This window comes from Onychostoma macrolepis, chromosome 22 (assembly GCF_012432095.1).
Source record: "Onychostoma macrolepis isolate SWU-2019 chromosome 22, ASM1243209v1, whole genome shotgun sequence".
Classification (NCBI taxonomy): Eukaryota; Metazoa; Chordata; class Actinopteri; order Cypriniformes; family Cyprinidae; genus Onychostoma; species Onychostoma macrolepis.
Genome location: NC_081176.1, coordinates 19,014,126 through 19,033,943, shown reverse-complemented (window position 1 = coordinate 19,033,943; position 19,818 = coordinate 19,014,126). Strand labels below are relative to the sequence as shown.

The 19,818-nt window shown below is 37.8% G+C and overlaps 2 protein-coding genes across 4 annotated transcripts in view; both read right to left on the bottom strand.

Annotated features, from left to right (window-relative positions):
* Positions 1-19,818, bottom strand: part of rabgap1l (RAB GTPase activating protein 1-like) — a 104,157-nt gene that overhangs the window by 50,184 nt on the left and 34,155 nt on the right. The gene's annotated exons all lie outside the window — the stretch shown is intronic.
* On the bottom strand, positions 8,325-12,691 carry gpr52 (G protein-coupled receptor 52). The gene is made up of 2 exons (XM_058759671.1): positions 11,737-12,691; positions 8,325-11,646 (listed from the first exon to the last, which is right to left on the bottom strand). The coding sequence occupies exon 2, from the start codon at positions 11,188-11,190 to the stop codon at positions 10,078-10,080; it is 1,113 nt and encodes a 370-aa protein (XP_058615654.1). The 5' UTR covers positions 11,191-11,646; positions 11,737-12,691; the 3' UTR covers positions 8,325-10,077.

Sequence of the window (19,818 nt, the reverse complement as noted above, 5' to 3'; positions counted from 1 at the left end):
CATTTAACTAACTGGCTACTAAAGCCAGCCTTGGCATTTGTTTACGTCCTTGATAAAACTAAAACATTACGTCTGAAATTATACATGCAAATACATTTAAAATTATGAAATCTTACTTACAGGTTGTGGCCCAACAACTGCTGCCTCTGGTTTTAAAGTTGTAACTGCTCCATGTTTTGGTAATAGTTTCTGTGTGAATCCGGCATTGAACTCGTGTAGATTCTGGAAGCTGTCTTCCGTGAAATGCGCAGCACAGAGAGCTGAATTACGATTGTAATTGTCAGGAACATAATCAAACATAAATTTTAACCATTGTTGACGAACTACAGCATCCGTAGGAAGCCCGAACACAGAAGACCTGACAGCTGGGTGAAAATAACACCGTTTCGACAGCATGACTACAACTCTCCACTATAACTCTTCCTCTTCGACAAAGCCGCAGAACATGGCCTTGCCCCCTCTTTTGCATGTTCCGGAAGGAGGGTTTTGATGGGTTTTTTACGTATGCAACCCGGGAAGTATCTCGTTGTAGTCCCATACGAGTCGTTTTTGTAGGCATTAAACTTCCTGATTTTTAAAAGACGATATCTCCGCTTACGTTGAACTTTCAGCGCCTCAACTTTGCAGATACTGTTCATGCACCAACAGCAACATTACACACTATTTAAAATGAAAAAAGTGAAATCGCAGTAAACCACCCCTTTAAATTAAAAGATCTGGACAAAAACAAACAAACAACAAATGTCACAGTGATCCACAAGTGTGCTGCACAGATTCTCCTTGCCTAAAATAGCCGGTCTTCCGTTACCCTCCAAACTCCACCTCCTCCTTTCTTCCTCGCCCTTATCGTTCACAGGAACATCTGGAGCTCTCCTGCCTCCACTGTGGCACCAGATGCCGTAATAGTCTTGCAACAACCACCTGAGAGCTCAATATCCATGGGGATGGTGCCGCACGTGAGAACATAACGTCTCGGCATTCATTTTCAGTTAAAATTAATCCATGTCTCAAGGCAAGTCCAGAGCAGGAGGGGGTCCATCGATGGTCTCTGGGGAAGGCTGTTTAGCCACTTCGGTGTTACAGCTGGCCGCTGTGGTGCAGCCAAATGAAGTCTGGTGATACTCCAAGGACCCTGCTGGAGACGGATCGGATGTCTCGTGGTATTTCATTTAGAGCGAGCTATCCAAAATCCCTTGGAAAGCAACGTGGTTTAGCATCCCACAGAGGTGGCCTCACCTGAGAGAATAGGGGAAGTTAGTATGAAGACATGCCAAGTTTGGAGGCTGCACGCTGGGGATGGCAGGTCTGCGTGAGCTGCCAGGACTGAACAGCTGGGTTCACTCCTGAGGGAGCTGCAATGGCACTGGCATCAAGCCAGTGGATATGAGCTAAATATATATATATATATATATGTATTCAAACCAGGAGTCAACAATAATTTTTCTGCTAGTACAGATTTTTACTTGCAATGACAACATTTTCTTTGATTGCACTAGCAATTAGCTTTATATATTTACAAAAGATTATTTTATATGATTTAATGTAACTTATATAATTATATTTTTATACTTCATTTTTATTTATATATTTTTTTAATAATTTTAGGATTTTTAAAATATATTTTGTAAACAATTAGTTATATTTTGTTACAGTATTTTTTTTTTTTTTAATTTGCAACAAGACGATGCTTTCAATATTATCTTATCAGTCATTTTTGTAAATTTGACCAAACTTTATCTGTCAGCCAGCAAGATAACATTTTTTGGTAACAAACAAACAAATAAATAATAATAAAAATAATTATATACAGAGCTGGGCAGATTACTGAACTGATTCCAAATTACATGACAAAAAATGTAGTTAGTAAAGTAGGTAATGTTTTAGGCAATATAATCAGAGTAATTTTTGGTTACTTTTCAAGATTACTTTTAACAATAATAATAATAATAATAATAATAACAAAATTACTTTTAACATGACTCATTTATCACATTGATTTAAACAGGATAATATTGTACCATACTGATATTAAAATGCAAAGAACAGAGCAAAGAATTTGCTATTATTAACAATATTATAAACAAAAGAATTTAAAAAATTACAATTTATCAAAAGCAATAAATATATGTTAATTTATCTTTTAGTTTATTAATAACTCCCATTTTATTTGGGGTCTTCCCCCAAATTAAAAAAAATAATAATAATTGACTTCTGGTCTTCCAATTCAGGTCTTTCAAGACCTTTACCAAGTTTTCAATCTGTGATGAATTCATTGACTATTTCTGGGTAGATCCTACAAAATTATTGATACTTAAGACAATGAAATGAATGGCAAACCAGTCCAGCTTTGAAAGCCATGGTCACGATCCAAAAAAGACTTCTCCCCAACTTGCCAAAATTCCTCAACTCCAGCATGTACAAGCGGACAGATGGTGGTATCCTCGGACGGGCATGCGACCAGCCTAATAGCGAGGAGTGGACAGCTGTCAGTGAGTGTTACCGTCAACAGACCGCAGGCTATTCAGCTGCTCATGAGTGGGTCAGGGGCGGCAGTCCAGAGTGGGAGAATCCTCAGACCTCACGGCTATATTGCTAATCATCCGCTAAGTGTGGGATCTTTGTGCTGTATTGCATAATACATCAAAAACCATTAGGCGGCTTCATTACAGATGAACAGATTAATCCGGCTAGGGTTAACGAAGGAAAGAGCTTTACTTAGGTTAATGCAAATGGGAAACGAGCCGTGTGCAAAACTAATATGGGAGGACCAGGAATGGCTGTAACACTGACAGGTTAACCACTTCGAAATTTGATAGAGGGATGGGTTCACCACTTGGGCTGTCAAAAAAAAAAATTCGAATTTTGAAAATTAAAATTAAAATCCACATTTTTAGGTGTCCATCAGGCTGCCTTATCAGTAGTGGCACACAAGATGCGATTACAATGTAGGTATCGTTGCATTTTAATGATTTTTTTTTTTAGCTTAAATATTGTGGAAAAAGAGAATATCAATGCGGAGATGATGTTTACGTCAAAACTGAAACCAAGCCTTTCACACAGAACGCATATTTATCGCATTTTCTAGAGGGACATCTATCACCGTTGCACTTGCGTCTCGCACAAGAGAGCCACATGTTTAGAAAGCCATGAAAAATTAATGCAAGTTCAACTTTTTAAAAACGTGTTTCGAGACTTTATTGCGGTTTTTCTGCATCTCACTGCATCTAATTTTTTTAAATGAAAAAAGTGCTCTTTGTGTGGTTTTCGGTCCTTAGTATTAAACTACATACATGATGCTTTTTGTTTCTAATTGTTTAAGCCATGTAATTAATTATATTTGGTTTATAAACTTTTTAAACATTATGCACTTTTTTTCCAAAGATAGTAGTGTTATTTTTATTGTTCTGAAGAAACGTGCATTAGTAATATTTTGCTCGCTGCGCCCTCTTGTGACCCAAAAGCTTTTTTTCCCCTAACAGAAATGCCTTTAAAATTCGAATATTGAGAATATTTTAGAACAAAATTCACATTTAGTTTTTCAGCCAATTTGACAGCCAATTTAATTTTATATATATATATAAAAATCAAAATGTTTAACATGATTAATGGAAAAACTGATAGTAAAATTAGTGCTGTCAATCAATGTCTATTAATCTTAATGAATCTAGGAAATCGTTCTTTTTTTTCCTAATATTTAACCTATTGACTATAGGCATTCAACATTACAGTATAATTGAGAGCCATCAATTTTAACATTTAATAGACTTTAAAAAACAACAACTTCTAATTTAAGTGAACTTAAAACAATCTTCACATAAACCCATTATAATAAATGTCATATTTACCTGTGCCCTTCAGCAAGTAGGAAATATATAGAAATTGAATAAAGTTATCAAACACTCAATTCTAAATTAAATATAGATCAATCCTTAAAGCTATAAAAGTTACTTATTTCCATTTTTTCTTTTGTTCTTTGATTAACAGACATCACAGCACCTGGGTTATTTGGCTGCTATTACTTTAAGAGCTGCTGCTGCTGAACATGACACAGATCTAACACTTGTTCATAGTTTCATTCGCACTTGAATATGAAATAATACAGGCTACAGCGTGTGCCGCCATATTAGTGCGTGTAACTGAAGCGCACGTGCTACGAAAACAATATAATGGCTGAAAGGACAGGAAAATTAGTTTTTACTGACATATGGCCTGACAACATCTCATCTGACCACAATTCACTGTTGTTCTACTGAAGCTTCTCGTCACCTGCAGCTTTTCTGCGCTCGTTTGACTCGCGTCTGCCACCGATGCAAAGTGGAGTGAGCCTCTGAAAAGTCTCCTGATTGATGTGGTCATAAAGACGTTCTGCATCTAAATAAATGCAATTCTTGTCAAGAAAAAAAAGAGACAGAAGTAGCAGTTGTTAGTGGGGTGGCCAACCCTAGATCCACCCCAGCATTAACTGCGTTCAATATTTTTAGCGCTGTTAAATTGGAAAAATTAATCGCCTGCGTTAATGAGCTAATTTTGACAGCACTAAATAAAATTTGAAAATTTAAACAGTGTAACGACTCACCAGAATAAAGTTTTAATGTTGACGAAAGTCACTTTAAAAAAATAAATAAATAAAAAAATAAAAATAAATAATCACTTGGCTAAAACCCATATACTTCTTTGAACCTACAACCTTTGGTTACTACTACAGATCTAAGCACTAACAAACACCACCCACAGATAACAGTGTAAAGAGTGCCTAGGTGGGTTTGGCAACCTTTTAAACTCTCACTTTACACCACAAGTACCGGTATCCCACTTAGAGTGAGTGAAAGAGAGAGGAGCTCTAATAAACAGCCATTAGGTACAGAGACAATGGAGATTAGCATTGTGTCCGACGAGGAGCGTGAGTGCTTCACCTTTGATTAGCAACCGAGAAGGGCAGGTGTTCCTCCTGCTCACCATCGTGCAACTCAAAGCCTTTTGATGGAGGAGAACGCCTCTTGAAGCTGTGTGGTGGCACAGATTAATATTAAAAGGAATTCATAATATGGCACGCAGAGGATTTTCATAAATATTCACAGGCCTGGACGGTAAGCTCCACTCGGTTGTGTCCATGAATATGGATGAAAGACTGGCAGGGTGAACAAATGTCTTCAAGTATACGAGAAAAGAAGCAACGTCAAGAGAAATCACGAAATTGTTCGCTCTTACAGGCAAATGCTACTTAACGCAAGACTCAACACAGCAAACAAGTTTGACAGACATGGTTTTAAACACTAGTAGCTGTACTAAAATATATATATATATATATATATATACATATATATATATATATATATATATATGTATGTATATGTATATATATGTATGTGTGTGTGTGTGTGTGTGTGTGTGTGTATAAAAGTTAAGTCACAAACACTAGTAACACAATGGTATTAACAAAAGGAACAGTGTGTGTATTTTTATTTTTTTTAAATATGCACTTAACATTTGCATGAGCGTAGCATAAAGCCTGTTTTGCTTTTAGCACCTAACCTCAAATCTTGATCTTAAAGTGCAATAAAAAAGGTCAGGGGCATGACAGAAGCATGACCAGAATGTGGTCTAAAAATACACTATAGGGACCAGCGCGTAGTTATCCTCAGCTCAACCTGCGCCAACATCTCGCTGACATTAGGCTTTCTTGTGCAGACTCCATCAGCAAGAGTCTCGACCAGAGAGGAGCCATAATGAGACCCTGAAACCTGGAGAGCCACAAAACGCCAAAAAACCTTTGGTCCTGTCTCATTGCAATAAGGTATACACATTATATCGGTATAAAGCTACACATCAATGCTAGGACAGCATAAAATATTATGATTCAATTAATTGCGTTCCCTCATTTGAATGATCACCATATTGATTCTTAAATTCCATCTTTTACTCAATGGCTGGCTGGCTTTTGAATCTAGTCCAACAGCAATTGGACTTGAATTGAACATGAGATAAAAAGTTGTGTACAACAAAATACTGCCAAGAACTGTGTCTTTCTCACAGGCTGCATGCAACAACATTAAGCATGAGCAGTGTAGTCTAACTCAAATGCCCCTATGAACTGATTCTTTCTGAAGCATTAGTGAATCAAAAACATACAGCTCAACCAGTATAGTCTGATTCACAAGATTTGTTTTTGCCCTTAATTTGATAGGACAGTAGTTAGACAGGAAGCGAAGTGGGAGAGGAAGAGAGGAAGAGAGAGAGTGGGAGAGGAAGAGAGAGAGAGAGAGAGAGAGAGAGAGAGAGAGAGAGAGATGGAGAGAGAGAGAGAGAGAGAGAGAGAGAAGGGACTGAATCGGGAAAGGTCCGTGAGCCGGGGCTCGAACACGGGATGCCCGAAGCGCAACGGTGCTACATTTCGACATGCTACCCGCGAGGCTATCAATACCGACACAAATGACTCTTTTGAGCTGGTCCACTTCATGAATCATAAAAACTTAAACTAAAAATGTATAATTTGGCCACAGTTTGGGCCCTGTTGTTAATTATTAAAATTAATAGACTAATTTCAAACATAATGAGACACAAACTGTCTTTCCCACAGGCTGCACACAAAAACATTGAGCATGGGCAGTGAAGTCCAATTGATTCATATGACTCTTAAGATATTGCTCTTTCTGAGGAGTGAGTGAATCAAAAACAAAGTTCAACCAGTGTATTCTGATTCACAAATAAATGACTCTTTTGAGCTGGTCCACGTCATGAATCATTAAAAACCCTACAAACTAAAAATCTCTCATTTGGGCACAGTTTGGGCCCTGTTGTTAATTCTTAAAATTAAACAAATTACTTTTTTGAGCTGGTAAACTTAATGAATTATTACAACTCACTAACTAAAAATGTATTGTTTGGGCCCAGTTTGGGGTCTTGTTACTAATTCTTAAAATTAATTATTTCATAATGTACCAAGTTAGAAGGTTCCCTGTTTAATTTATAATATATGATACAATTTCTTTTGTGCATAAAGAAACTGAACATGTAACTGAAATAAGCCCAAAATAAGCAAATTCAGAAACTACTCATATTGAGATCTTATGAATCAATTATAAATAAAATAGACAAAAATAGACTTATAACATTGGCCATTACATTGGTTATTCAGGATCATTTTAAAATCACAAATAACTTGAGTGACAGTGCACAAATGCCAATTATTAACTTTCAACAGTCTGCTATTTTGTGAGAGGTAAAAAAAATAGAGCTACAAAACGGCCTGAAACAACCTGTACTAATACATTTGCCAAAAAACAAGCCCTCTTTTGTCAGCGTCTGTGACGAGGCATGCATTACCTTCAATGTCGGCAAAGGGCAGTGCCCTGGAGCAGCTGTGCCGGCCAAACATCGTTCCACACAGCCATTAAGATCCGCTAGGCTCTCAAATCTCCCAGAGTAAGACTGACACTGCTTTTCAATGAGACCTCAGCCAGATATAAAATTGTCACTTCAAATCAAAAAGGAAAAGGTATTTGGGTTGAGTAATGATAAAGATACAGGAAGGATGCTGTACGCATTTTAAGGTCACATAACAAGTGTAAGCAAGCAGAATGAGACGTACTGTTAGTGACCGCTGAGAGCACTCATGTTTTATTCATGCTGGTGCCAAGGTCCAAAGCCTCCCATGATCATGGAAACATTTGATGTGCTCATTAGATTTCAAAAAGGTCACTTCATTTTCCCCCTCGCTCTAACTGCACATGTATAATTTCCCTTCTGAAGGGAGCTGTAACCTTTTTAGAGGCAGCCATCGAGTGCCAGCCCTGCTGTGTGTGCAGTCTGGGGCTGTTGTGCTGGGATCGGTTTGCCCTGAAGCCTTAGAGGACATGAGCAACTTAAACTCTGACCAGACTCTATGGACCCATCCAGAAACATTACACAGTTGGTCGACGTACATTGAGATGGAGGAGGAATCAGGATCACAAGCTGAAACCAAGAAAGCTACACATTAGAAAGAGAATGAGAAGTGATAAAACTTCAATTCATTTAAGTGAAATCCAGATTAACTACATCTAAAAGATGCACTCGTAATAAATCAGTGTTTACTGTTCACATTTATTGTACTGGTAGCGACAGCAAAACCAAAGAGTCTCACAAAACAAACAAACAAAAATCTCTGAACTAAAATTATATTATATTATATTATATATATATATATATATATATATATATATATATATATATATATATATATATATATATATATATATATATATATATATATATATATATATATATATATATATATATATATATATATATTTTATTTTCTTTTATTCTCCTAACCAAGAAAAAAAAAAATGGACAGAGACATTATAGGTTCATCAGCAAAATGAATACAGGAATATACTGCTATTTTATCAGTTTCATATCCATTGGACATTGAAAAATAAATAAATAAATAGTCAATTTACTCTAAGTTGTTATTAAGAATTAAAAAAAGAACACCCTCACCATTTAATTTGAAAGAAAGTGAGTCTATTCTTATTATCTTTTTCTTTTCTTCATTATCTAATGCACATCAACTAGCCTAGTTGTTGTATTGTGATTTTTTTAGAGCTGCGAAGTTCAGCATGTACAGGGCTGTAACATCCATCAGCAAATAAAGTTTACAGGCATAAACAAACTGAAATATGCACAAAAAAAAATCTTCAACAAAAAGCAGTTTCGTACTAAACCACCAATACTAGACTCGGGCAATGAGTTTAACGCTGCCCCAAACAATACCCAAGTATTATAATTCAAAAAGAAGCAGCCATATATTGTATTCTCTGTATCGTTACAAAAATAATGGCTGATACATAACACAAAAATACTCATTGCAGAAACAAATATGACAAGTAGTATATTGTGACAGTCCCACAACTGTGCAGAAAATAAATAAATCTTTGGAAAATAACTAGGATGTATTAATTGGAATTGGAATGTATAAACTAGAACAGAATAAAAGAAAAACTAAAATTTGTGTATGTCATTTTTGGGTATTTTAAAAATATTTGTAAAATTTAAACGCATTTTAAATTGAAAAACAATTATATTCTCTGATCAACTGTTTAAAACTCTCTCTCATTAAACAAAAAATATAAAAATAAATTAATTAAACAACATCTCTTTGAGAGAGATAAAACTGAGTAAGAATGAAAATTTTATTTGTAGACTTTAGACGAAAAAAATCATTTGGACATTCATACATTAAAGTGAGTGAAAAAAGCTCAGCTTAAGGTAATAAGAATGTCAAGTTAAGTTAAAGCTGATCTGGCAAAAATATGAATTACAAAATAAAACATGCTGTGTTGCATGTTTCTCAAAGGGTCACTGCAGGCAAATAGGTCTAATTACAAACAGCTAAGGCTTTACACCACTGGGGATCTAAACTACAGTCCACAACTATTACAGGCATTTGTTGATATTGTGCGCATGTGGTATTTCAAGATTTCCTACAAAAAGATCAGATCTAGAATGAAGATTTTGAAAAAATAAACAGACCAAGCTGTTTGTCCTTTGCTACATCGCTTCTGACGTGAATTGCCTGTGATTATTTAAGATTCAAGATACACTGTACCATAAAAGCCACTAGGAGAAGACCCAGCTAGTTAAGATCTTTAAGCTCTCATCGTTTTGTAAAGCAACCGTTTTTACAGTTACAGCTGCGACAAAACGAATTCAACAAACATCAAAACAACCAATCCAGAAACATGGGTATCGTATCTAAAAATAGCAAGTGTGCTCTATATTTGGAAAGAGCCATCACAAGCGAGAGCTTTGAACCCACCCCTTGGCATTGTTTTTTTGCTCACAAACGCTCTAAAAACTGCATATCTCTAGGTTGTCAAACAAGTTGTGGCCAGTGACCATTCTGTGGTATTTACAGGACCAAGGCAGGTGTTATCTTAATATTTACAAGGGAATGTAGATCACATGACTATTAGACAACTTCATCAACCTCACTGTTGGTAGTTTCTTCTAACGACCAAGAGTTACAATTACATTAAAATCCATTGCAACAACACTTGGCAGCATATGACTGATCCAAGCAATCCTTCGAGATCTTCAGATGGAGCAGGAGTTGGCTCTCTTTCTTGGCTTTGGCTCTCCAAAGTCCTTGTCATCATGAGTGCAGGGGCTGAAGGAGCAGGAGGAGCAGAGCGTCTGTGAGAGTCTACGCATCCCCAGCCGGAATACGCTGTTGGACAGGCTATAAATGACGCAGTTGCAGAAGCTGTTGCTAATTGCTAACCAGGTGGTCACAAAGGAGAGGGCAGGGCTGTCCAGCACATGGGAGCTCTCCAGAAGGAAATAAAAAATGTAGGGGAGCCAAAGCATGTAGAAAACACTGGTGATCCGGAAAAGCACCATGGCGTACCTCCGGTCTGGCCCGTGGCCTGCGTGGTTGCCCCCTTCGGCAGTTTCCATCTCCTGGCTGGGAAAGCGTGCCCGTCGCTCGCTGATCTCTCGGTTGTGCTGCTGGCAGATGCGGAAGATGTGGAAGTAGGTGAAACAGACCACCAGGGCTGCAGGGGCGTACAGCAGGCACACAACAAAGCCAGTGAAGAGTGCAGAAGTGGGCCAAGAGTGGGCACACCATTCAAAGATATCCCCATGGTACCCCGGCTTACCCCAGCCGAAGAAAGACGGGAGAAACACCACGCAAGAGTAGATCCATATGAGAACGATGCAGCAGCGAAGGCGGCAGGGTGTTACCAGCTGGTTGTAGGAGAGGGGCTTGGTAATAGCCAGATAGCGGTCCACGCTAATGCAAGCCAAACAAGCCATCGAAACGCTCTTGAGTACAGAGATGACGTAGCTGAACACCTGACAGGTGAGGGGTTCTTGGACACCAGCTGGGTAATGGAGCAGGGAAAGGGTGGGAACCAGGCAACTTAGCCCCACCAGCAGATCCGCGTAGGCCATAGTCTGGATGAAGTAACTGGTGGTGTAGTGGTGTAACAACGGGGCACAATGAAACACAAAGATCACCGTTAAATTCCCAGCAATGATGAGCACAGTCAGCAACACAATGACGGCAGTCTCCAAGACGCAAGCTTCCAAGACCTTGTTCTGCCCCCAGCCTAGGGGGCAGGAGTGGTTTAGGGACACGCCGAAGTGACCGCTAAGGCTGCTGTTCACGGTGGGGACCAGTTCGATCAACTCCGACTGGTTCATTGTACCGGACCTGGTCCACTTGGATAAGGCTCCGTTGTCCGAAACGCAGTGCAGATGGCCTGTAACGTGATCCCGTGTCCGTGCTTTCTCAATCTCAATCTTCTGTTTTTTCCCCTTTACCTCGGTCTTTCACATGGCTGGATCTCAATGAATTGAGCATTGGCAAAAATCAATACAGTCCATGAGGAGAAGAAAAAAAAGTGCCTAGCACTCCTCTGAAATCAGTCATGCTTAGGAGCAGTTCAGTAATTGTAAGACAGAGATATTTCCTCGGCAAACAAAACTAATGCTGCTGGAAACAAAAGGGTTGCATATCTGTGCTGAAGGCCAGTTGGCAATATTGTCCACAGCACCCGCAGTGAAGTCGACCAATTCCTTAAGCGGTCCTCTCAAGGGTAAAATGTGCAGGATTGTAGAAGGGGTTGTAGAATAAGGAAATGAAGATCAAACGGTTTCCTGTGACCAGTTAAGACAATATAAGAAGGTTTAAGACAACAACCAATAAAGTAATAAAAAATATACATGAAGAAAGTTCCTGGGTCATACCTTCTCCCGAGTCCACAAAAATTGAATTTCAAGAGTTGCAAAAGTCTCCGAAAAATCTGTTCATATTAGTTTGTCACCAAACAATAACATGCACCATGTTTTTCTTCTGGAATACTGTCCTCTTGGCCACTGTCTCGACCCTCTTTGGGGTTCTATAGTCCGAATAAAAACACAGACACTCTAGACAAACACAGGACAGCATATGAGAGTTGCCAGAGCTATCGCTGCACAGAGCACAGCTCATAGCCTGCGGGAGTCTGAGTGAGGCAAAACGGAACTAATCAAAATTTCAAGATCGTGTTCTGGGGGGGCCACAGCGACGTCTTTGGTCTTATTTGCTCCCAATCCATTTACTTTTCATGAACTTTCACTGTGCATCGGATAAAAGCAGGTCATATGTTTTCTGAAACAGGTATATAGCTGCTTATGTGAAGGTGTCCCCTCAGATCGCATCAGGACAGGTCTTAAATCCACATGTTCTTGGTTTCAGTCCAACATTTGCACATCACATGGCATGCCAACCTCTGCATCTGATTAGTTGTACATGCCCAGCTTCTTTCCTTCTGAGGTAGATCTCGTTGCTGCTTCTCCGTCTTTGAGACACATTCCATAAAGTCTCTAAAATACTCAGTCCATTCCCAAAATTGGAAGATCTGCGTACCGCTTCTGTCCTCGTCAGCTCTCGGCTCTGTGAGCCAAAGCAGGTTGACAGCAATTCCCGCCGAGGGTGCACAGTGCAAAACGCAATTTGAAATGAAGAATTCAAGCAAAAAGATGAGAACAGTAAGACTTTGAACAGATCTATTCCAAATTGTGCGGCAAATCAGAAGCAAGCCGAGGAAAAGAGAGCAGCCCCTCACTGCTGGTGCTCGGAGATGCTGTGAGTTTCCTCTCCCCCTTCACAGTCTCGCTCTCTCTTCCACTGTGCCTCTCGATCACATTCGCTCCCTCCTTCCTTTCCCCTCTCTCTCTCTTGCACTCGCTCGCTCTCTAACTCTCCTCCCTCCCCCTTTTGGCGGCACCTGAGGTCCTCTTTCTCACACAACTCCTCCCAGCACACTGTTCTCTCTCTCTCTTTCTTTCCAATGTTCTCCCTCTTTTCTCATTATCCTCCTCTTCCTGCACACCCTGAAGATGTTTCCCCATTCAAAAATAATCAAAGACTTCCATCTCTCCCGTTGTCTCCTACAGCTCCGTGTTTTATTATCCCTCGTTCTCGTTTTCCTTCCTGCTTCAAGTCACTTACACAGACCAGTGCCCAAGCGCAGCAATGCCTGCCCCTTGGTTACAGTTGCCAGGCATTTCAGTTAGCCAGGACCCTCCCTCACAACAGCTGACATGGTGCAACAAACAGGAACAAATTAAGAGACTCCGGGAGGGGAGATTTTATTCCCCTGGAAGGATATCATCGCCTGAGTCTGCTCTAACACAATCACAAATGCAGATCTTCACCAGTTTTACTGACAAGTTTGCTAGACATAATTACAACTAGAGGAGCTCATAAAATACAAAGGGATTACGAGAATGACAGCCAATGTTTCCTGCACAGCTGCACTACCGCTGAATGTTCAAGCCCCGTGGCGAAACAATTTCATATTTTAGCTGAGTGGTGAGCTTGCAGTCCTGAACTGAATGTGATGACAAAAAAAAAAAAAAAAGACAATAAACAGACAACACTTACGCAACTTTGTCCTTACTGACTGTAGGAGGTAGACTCAAGGAGGTCTATAATTCCCAGAGAAAGCTATCTGTTAGTATCCCTCCACTGCCGCAAGATCATCCTCTATCGAACCCCAACCTTGCCATTGCTAGCAGAGAAGCCAAAAAAGGAGGGGGGGGGGGGGGGGGTTAACTGTACTTTTATTCTAGGCCCGTGTTTGGGGATGGAGGGAGTGCCCAGACTGAATAATGGAAGGGGGTCTGATAGAATGATGACGACTGTAAAATCCGGAATGCCAAAACAAAACACAATCTCAATGTGATATCCCATCTAGGCTACAGGAACATAACATTACTATGGCTATGTCAAAATCTACTAATTTAAACACAGGGATAATAAATGTTACTATTAATATTTTAAATGGCAATGTTAAAAAATTAAATACATTTAAAGGGCTAGTTCACCCAAAAATGAAAATTTTCGCCTGAGTCTTCGGAACACAAATTAAGAAACTTTTGATGAAATCCGAGAGATTTCTGACCCTGCATAGACAGCAACTCAACTGACACATTCAATGCCCAGAAAGGTAGTAAGGACATCATTCAAATATTTCATGTGATATCAGTGGTTCAACCGTAATTTTATGAAGTTACGAGAACACTTTTTGTGTGCAAAGAAAACAAAAATAACGACATATTCACAAGACCTAAGACTGGTTGCCTATAATTGACAATGTCATTATGTAGTAATAACACATTCACAACACTTTTTTTTAAACAAAGAAAACCATATAAAAATGGTCAAACTGGTTATTATAATATAACATGATATTAGGCCAAATTAAAAAACTGAATTCTGCAGTAAAAACAGTGGCACATGTCGGTGAAATGTGTAAGAAACGCTGATCCATAACTTGAGGAACAAGATACTACTGAACAACAGTGTCAGCCAGAGGCCCGTATAAATGATTCATCACAAAGGAAGAGAAAAGGCTGGAGAAAACAATGACCATAATCCTCTTCATCTGTCGGTGCCTGAGCTTTTGATCCAAGTGACTCTGAACAGGGACAGGCAGGGCACTCTGGCTCTCATCACCGCACTGGCAGTACAAGTGCAGGTCAGGATGACAGCTGGACTTGATTTGGCATTATTTACGGCAACAGTCAGGGCTTTGCAAAATCCACTGCTTTCAAAGACAACATGAAATCAAATTGGACCCCATTTACGTCACAACTTAATTTTAATAAATGCCCTGGTCTTACAGTGCACAATTAATAAGGGAATGTCCAAGTGAATCTGTAAACCATGAAAAATGAAATAAACATATATAAAAAAAAAAAGAATACATATATAAGATCACAGTATACATTTAAATGCATTGAAATGTCCAAATCTAAACTACTGTATTACTCATTAAAAAGAGATTTAAGAAAAATACCAACATTAAACTGAGACTAAAAGTTCGCTTGCGCTTTATAACCACATCATCGTAACATTCATAGCAAGTTTTCATGTTTTAAATTTTGCACAAACAACTTGCAGGCAGTCCCGTGGCACGCATGTAGCCGTGATTCAAACCTCTGCACACATGACCAGAGGATATGACTGCATGAAGCGTGTCTCTCGGTAATACAAACTGTCATTTCTGTGTCAGCAGTGAGCTGACCCCGGTGACACAGTCTGATAGCACACGCTATGAGGGAGCCAACCCTATCTACTCGACAGTGCAGATGGGGGCCAAAATGCATTTTCAACATTACAACGCTATAAAATGAGGCACTGTGTATAAACGAATCCAAAAGGCTCTCTCGCTGACGAGTGGCGTGTCGTTTGCGAGAACGAAATCACGTTGTTTGTGGGTTACTGATTCTCAGGGAGGTGGAACGGGTGTATGACGAGGCCGCTAATAGAAGCGTTATAGTTCAGAGTGAATGGCAGCTCAGTCGCTAGATGTTGACTGCATTAAGATACATGTGTGGCTGTGCTGGGAACAGGGGGCTATTGTGAGGGAGGGGCAGCTGGTCAGAGGAAACTGGGATGGCTTTGTGGACAAGTCTCAAACATCTAGTACGCTGGGAAAATGGCAGCTCACCAGCACACACACTTCGTGGATAGAATCACAGAATCCTGTTCTAAAAATGAAATTTGCAGTATAACGTGTAATGTCATGGAGGGCTGTAAAATAAAGCGAATTGCAATATGAATGTGTCTGTGTGAATGAATGGTTTGTCTACAACACACACACACGCATGACATATCAGAATTTCTGAAAAAAATAATTTCATAAGGCTATATTATTGTAAAATATGTAACTTAATTAAATTGATGTTATTAAATGAAACTTAAATAGAATTTATGAATTTAAATAGACATGATTATTAAAATTGAATTAAATCATTCAAACAGAATACAGAAAAATTAAAACAGAAAACACTTTAGGAAGAAAAAAACTGAATTTGGAAGAAGAAAAAATTATTTTTATTGTGCCCTAAAAATTTAATTTCTATAAACCTTTTTATAAATTGCGTTTAAACTGTATAAGTTTCATGAATTCAATTAATTACACAGGCTTTTTGATTATTAATTTTTAATTAAACCCTTAAAAAGGAATCCAGAAAAATTTAAATTAGAAAACACAAATTTTGGGTAGAATAACAGAATTAGGAAAAAATAAATGAGATTTCATAGGGTAATAAAAATACAATTTCTGTTAATCTTTTATTAAACTGTTGTTAATTGCTAAATTGGCTAAATTGTATAAAATTTCATGATTTTAAATAATCAAACATGCTTTTCGATTACTAAAATTTAATTTAGTGGGAGAAAAAATGATTTACAGGGCCCTATTTACTGGTCCAAAATCAGAAATTGTCTAACTACATTTGTACATTTTTCATAGAAAAAAAAAAGTGCCCTCTCTGAGGTCCTTCTTTCAATGCAAATCTTTTTTTTTTTCCTGCAATTTGTTTCACCTCTGATCACTTAAAACCAGACAATACTGTACAAAACCACCCACACTCAGAAAAAGCAGAACTATTCTTACAAATCCAGAATATGCATAAAACATTTTTTGTATTGAAACGATCTGCTGTCAAAGATTTCATTACATGCTCCATAAAGACTATAATCTACTTAAGCAGGTTTATGAAGACTATATAATCAATCCCACAAGCTGTTTGAAATAGAAGGTAGAAAAACAGAGGCTTGCCTAAAAAAAATTATATTAATAAGAAATGCTGGACGCAGCCCAGTGATCATCTAAATGGCTGAAAGGAGGCTTCTTGGCACGAGATATTCAGGATGTTTCATGCTCGGTTACAATCTTGTAATCAAACAATTTACTTCAGCCTAGGGGTCCATGTGCCTCAGCTGATAGTACAATGACTTAACATTGTGCTTTCACGTGCCTCTTTAATGTGTCAGTAATTAAACACATAGTATGTTGTTTGCGAAAATATGGTGTAACGGTCTGATGTTTGATTGTCTCAGACTTTTTTCGGTTTCATAAAAGTAGCATTCAGAACAAATCACTAGGGAACAGTAATTTGAAAAAGAAATGTATGCATGCATTTTATTGTAATAACAGCAACTAATATTGTGTTAAAATGTACCATTTATTTTCAATAATGTCATCGAAATCTTATTCTCTTGTCTGTATATAACATTTTTTGTCAGATTTAGCCAACGTCTACTTTTGGGGGAGGAACAAAGACTTTTTAAGCCCTGACTCAAGAGAATAGCACCTTTGGTAGATCCCTCAAGCATCAGTGAAGTAAAGGTTGCGAAAATGTCAGTTTCACGCTCTCTGAAACACCACACGGGTTGCATTTTCATTGATCCACAGCAAGGACGATGCACACTCAAGAGAGTGTTAAAAAACGTATGGTCAGACACCATTATAGACAGGGTGGAAAGAATAGGATTATGTTTTGATGTGAAAAAGCATTAGACAAGTTAAATGAACCTAGGGCTGGACAATAATTCAATATCAATATGTATCGCGATATAATTTTTTTCAATAACGGTGATATGATTTTTAAACACATTTCCGATATACATTACCAGTGTTTCCCATACACTGATTTATTTGTGGCGTTTGACTTTGTTGAATAAACATGAGCACTGCACGTTTCAAAAAGCGGGTGATTTATGTGAATGTATCTCTGAAGGGAACATACTGTCTTCAGAATAGTTTTGATGGCATTTTCATTTTATCTGATAAAGTAGAGTTCACGAGCAGAGCTGCTTAGATTACAGCCGTTACCGGGGAAACCGCTAGTTCTACCGCTCTCACAGCGCCTCCTACTGGCAGAGAATCAGATTCTACTCCGCTGTTTTCCACATAATAATAAATGTTTTCTGAGCAGCAAATCAGAATATTAGAATGATTTCTGAAGGATCATGTGACTGGAGAAATGATGCTAAAAATTCAGTTTTGAAATCACAGGAATAACTTGCATTTTAAAATATTTTCAAATAGAAAACAGTTATTTTAAATGGTAAATATTTCAAAATGTTACTGTTTTTGCTGTATTTTGGATCAAATAAATGCAGGCTTGGTGAGCAGAAGAGAATTCTTTAAAAAACTAAAAGCGTACGGTTCAAAAGCCTTTGACTGGTAGTGTATGTTAGCCTATAGTTTGAAGTTAAAGATATTAATAAGGTGAGTCTGAGATGTTTATTTGACAGTGATTTCACAATTCATGTTTGTATGAAGGCTAACTATAAATAAAAGGTGAACATTAATTTATTTGTGCAGTCCCCCTAAAATATTATATAGTTTTATAGGAGGAGTTCATAGACTTGGCAAATTAATTTTTCATTAGTTCGTTGGTACAGACATCTGTTGTGGGCATTCTTGGCAGTTTTAATGAGGCTTTTTTTAATAGTGTTCATATTGATATCGGAATTACATCGTATCGACCGAAATTAAGAAATATATCGTGATATCAATTTTGGCCATATCGTCCAGCCCTAAATGAACCTGACTGATGTGAAACACCAAACTAAAATAAACTTGCTAGGCCAGAGTGGACTTTTTTTTTTTTTTCAGCTTACAAATAGAGAAACTGTGGCTAATTTACCCGAACAAATATTGCATTAACTACCCACGGCATAATACCCAACCATTAATAAAAAGGACATCGTATATAGCATTGATGGCCAGATCTCAGCATAGTGTTTTTATTTTTTATTAATAGCACCACATGTTATATCGACATGACCTGCAGTGGAAAATACTTGAAATTAAATTAATGAATAAATTATACTCATAAATTAAATTATATAGCAGTACGGTGTTCGGTTCAAGGAAAGACTGGAGTAGTTGCGGGAGGAACTGTAGGATTTACGTTATCTGGCGAAGTCTTTTCTCTCGTTCTACCTTTTGTGTTTTCTCATTCATTCTTTGACTTCATCCCACACTCCATTCGACACTCTCTTGCAGTGCTGAGGTATTTTATGGCGCCTGTTCACCATCATTCTCATAGCCTGGCATTGATTATTGTGCTGTATTTCAGGAGTTGGTCCTAAAGCAATGATTATTGGCTTGCACATAAAGAAAAACCCAAGTTAACCTAAAAATACCTCTATCAGGACACAAAAGAAGTGGTTGAAGCGGTATGAAAATAAAACTTGAAGCCATGGGGGTTTTTGTGCAGGGTTGCATTTGTTGCAGGGGGTTGTCTTCAACCACTGACCAAACAGTAAATTGATTGTGGCAGGTCAGAATGAGGGCATGCAGGGATGGTTCTGGATTATCCTTACCTCCAGCTGACCTCTGGTGACCATCATTACACTGCCTGAAAGTCATTTGGTCTTTTACCACACATTTTAGTCGATTCAGAAACAAATCCAAGGAAAGCTGAGGGTTGTAAGTAGAGCTGCTGGAAAATGACCCGCTTGGTAAGTTACTAATGTGTTACTTCACTAGTTACTTGAAAAAAAGCAATCTGATTATGTAATGTGCAATGCGAGTTACGTAATCAGATTACCTTTATCCCCAACACTGTTTAATATAATAATGATAATAATAATATAAAGTAATCATTATAATATAATTAATATATTTTTCATGCTCTCTCTCTCATTAATTAATTACTAAATTAATATTTATATAACTATATATATATTTCTGTGGCAATAATATATTTTTAATAATATCTATTTATTAATATATTTATGCATGTATATTTATAAAATATGCATAAAACAAATAAATATACCAAATATTATAAAATATCCTCACCCAAAATATTAATCATATAATGTAAAAACATAAATCAGTGGTGTGCAAAGTGGTTAGTCAATGTATATTACGTATTTTTTTAAACTTCATTATCACATAAAATATCCATAAATGAAAAATAACCTAACAAATAAACTCTAAAACTTTTAAACTCTAAAACATTAGGTTTATTTTA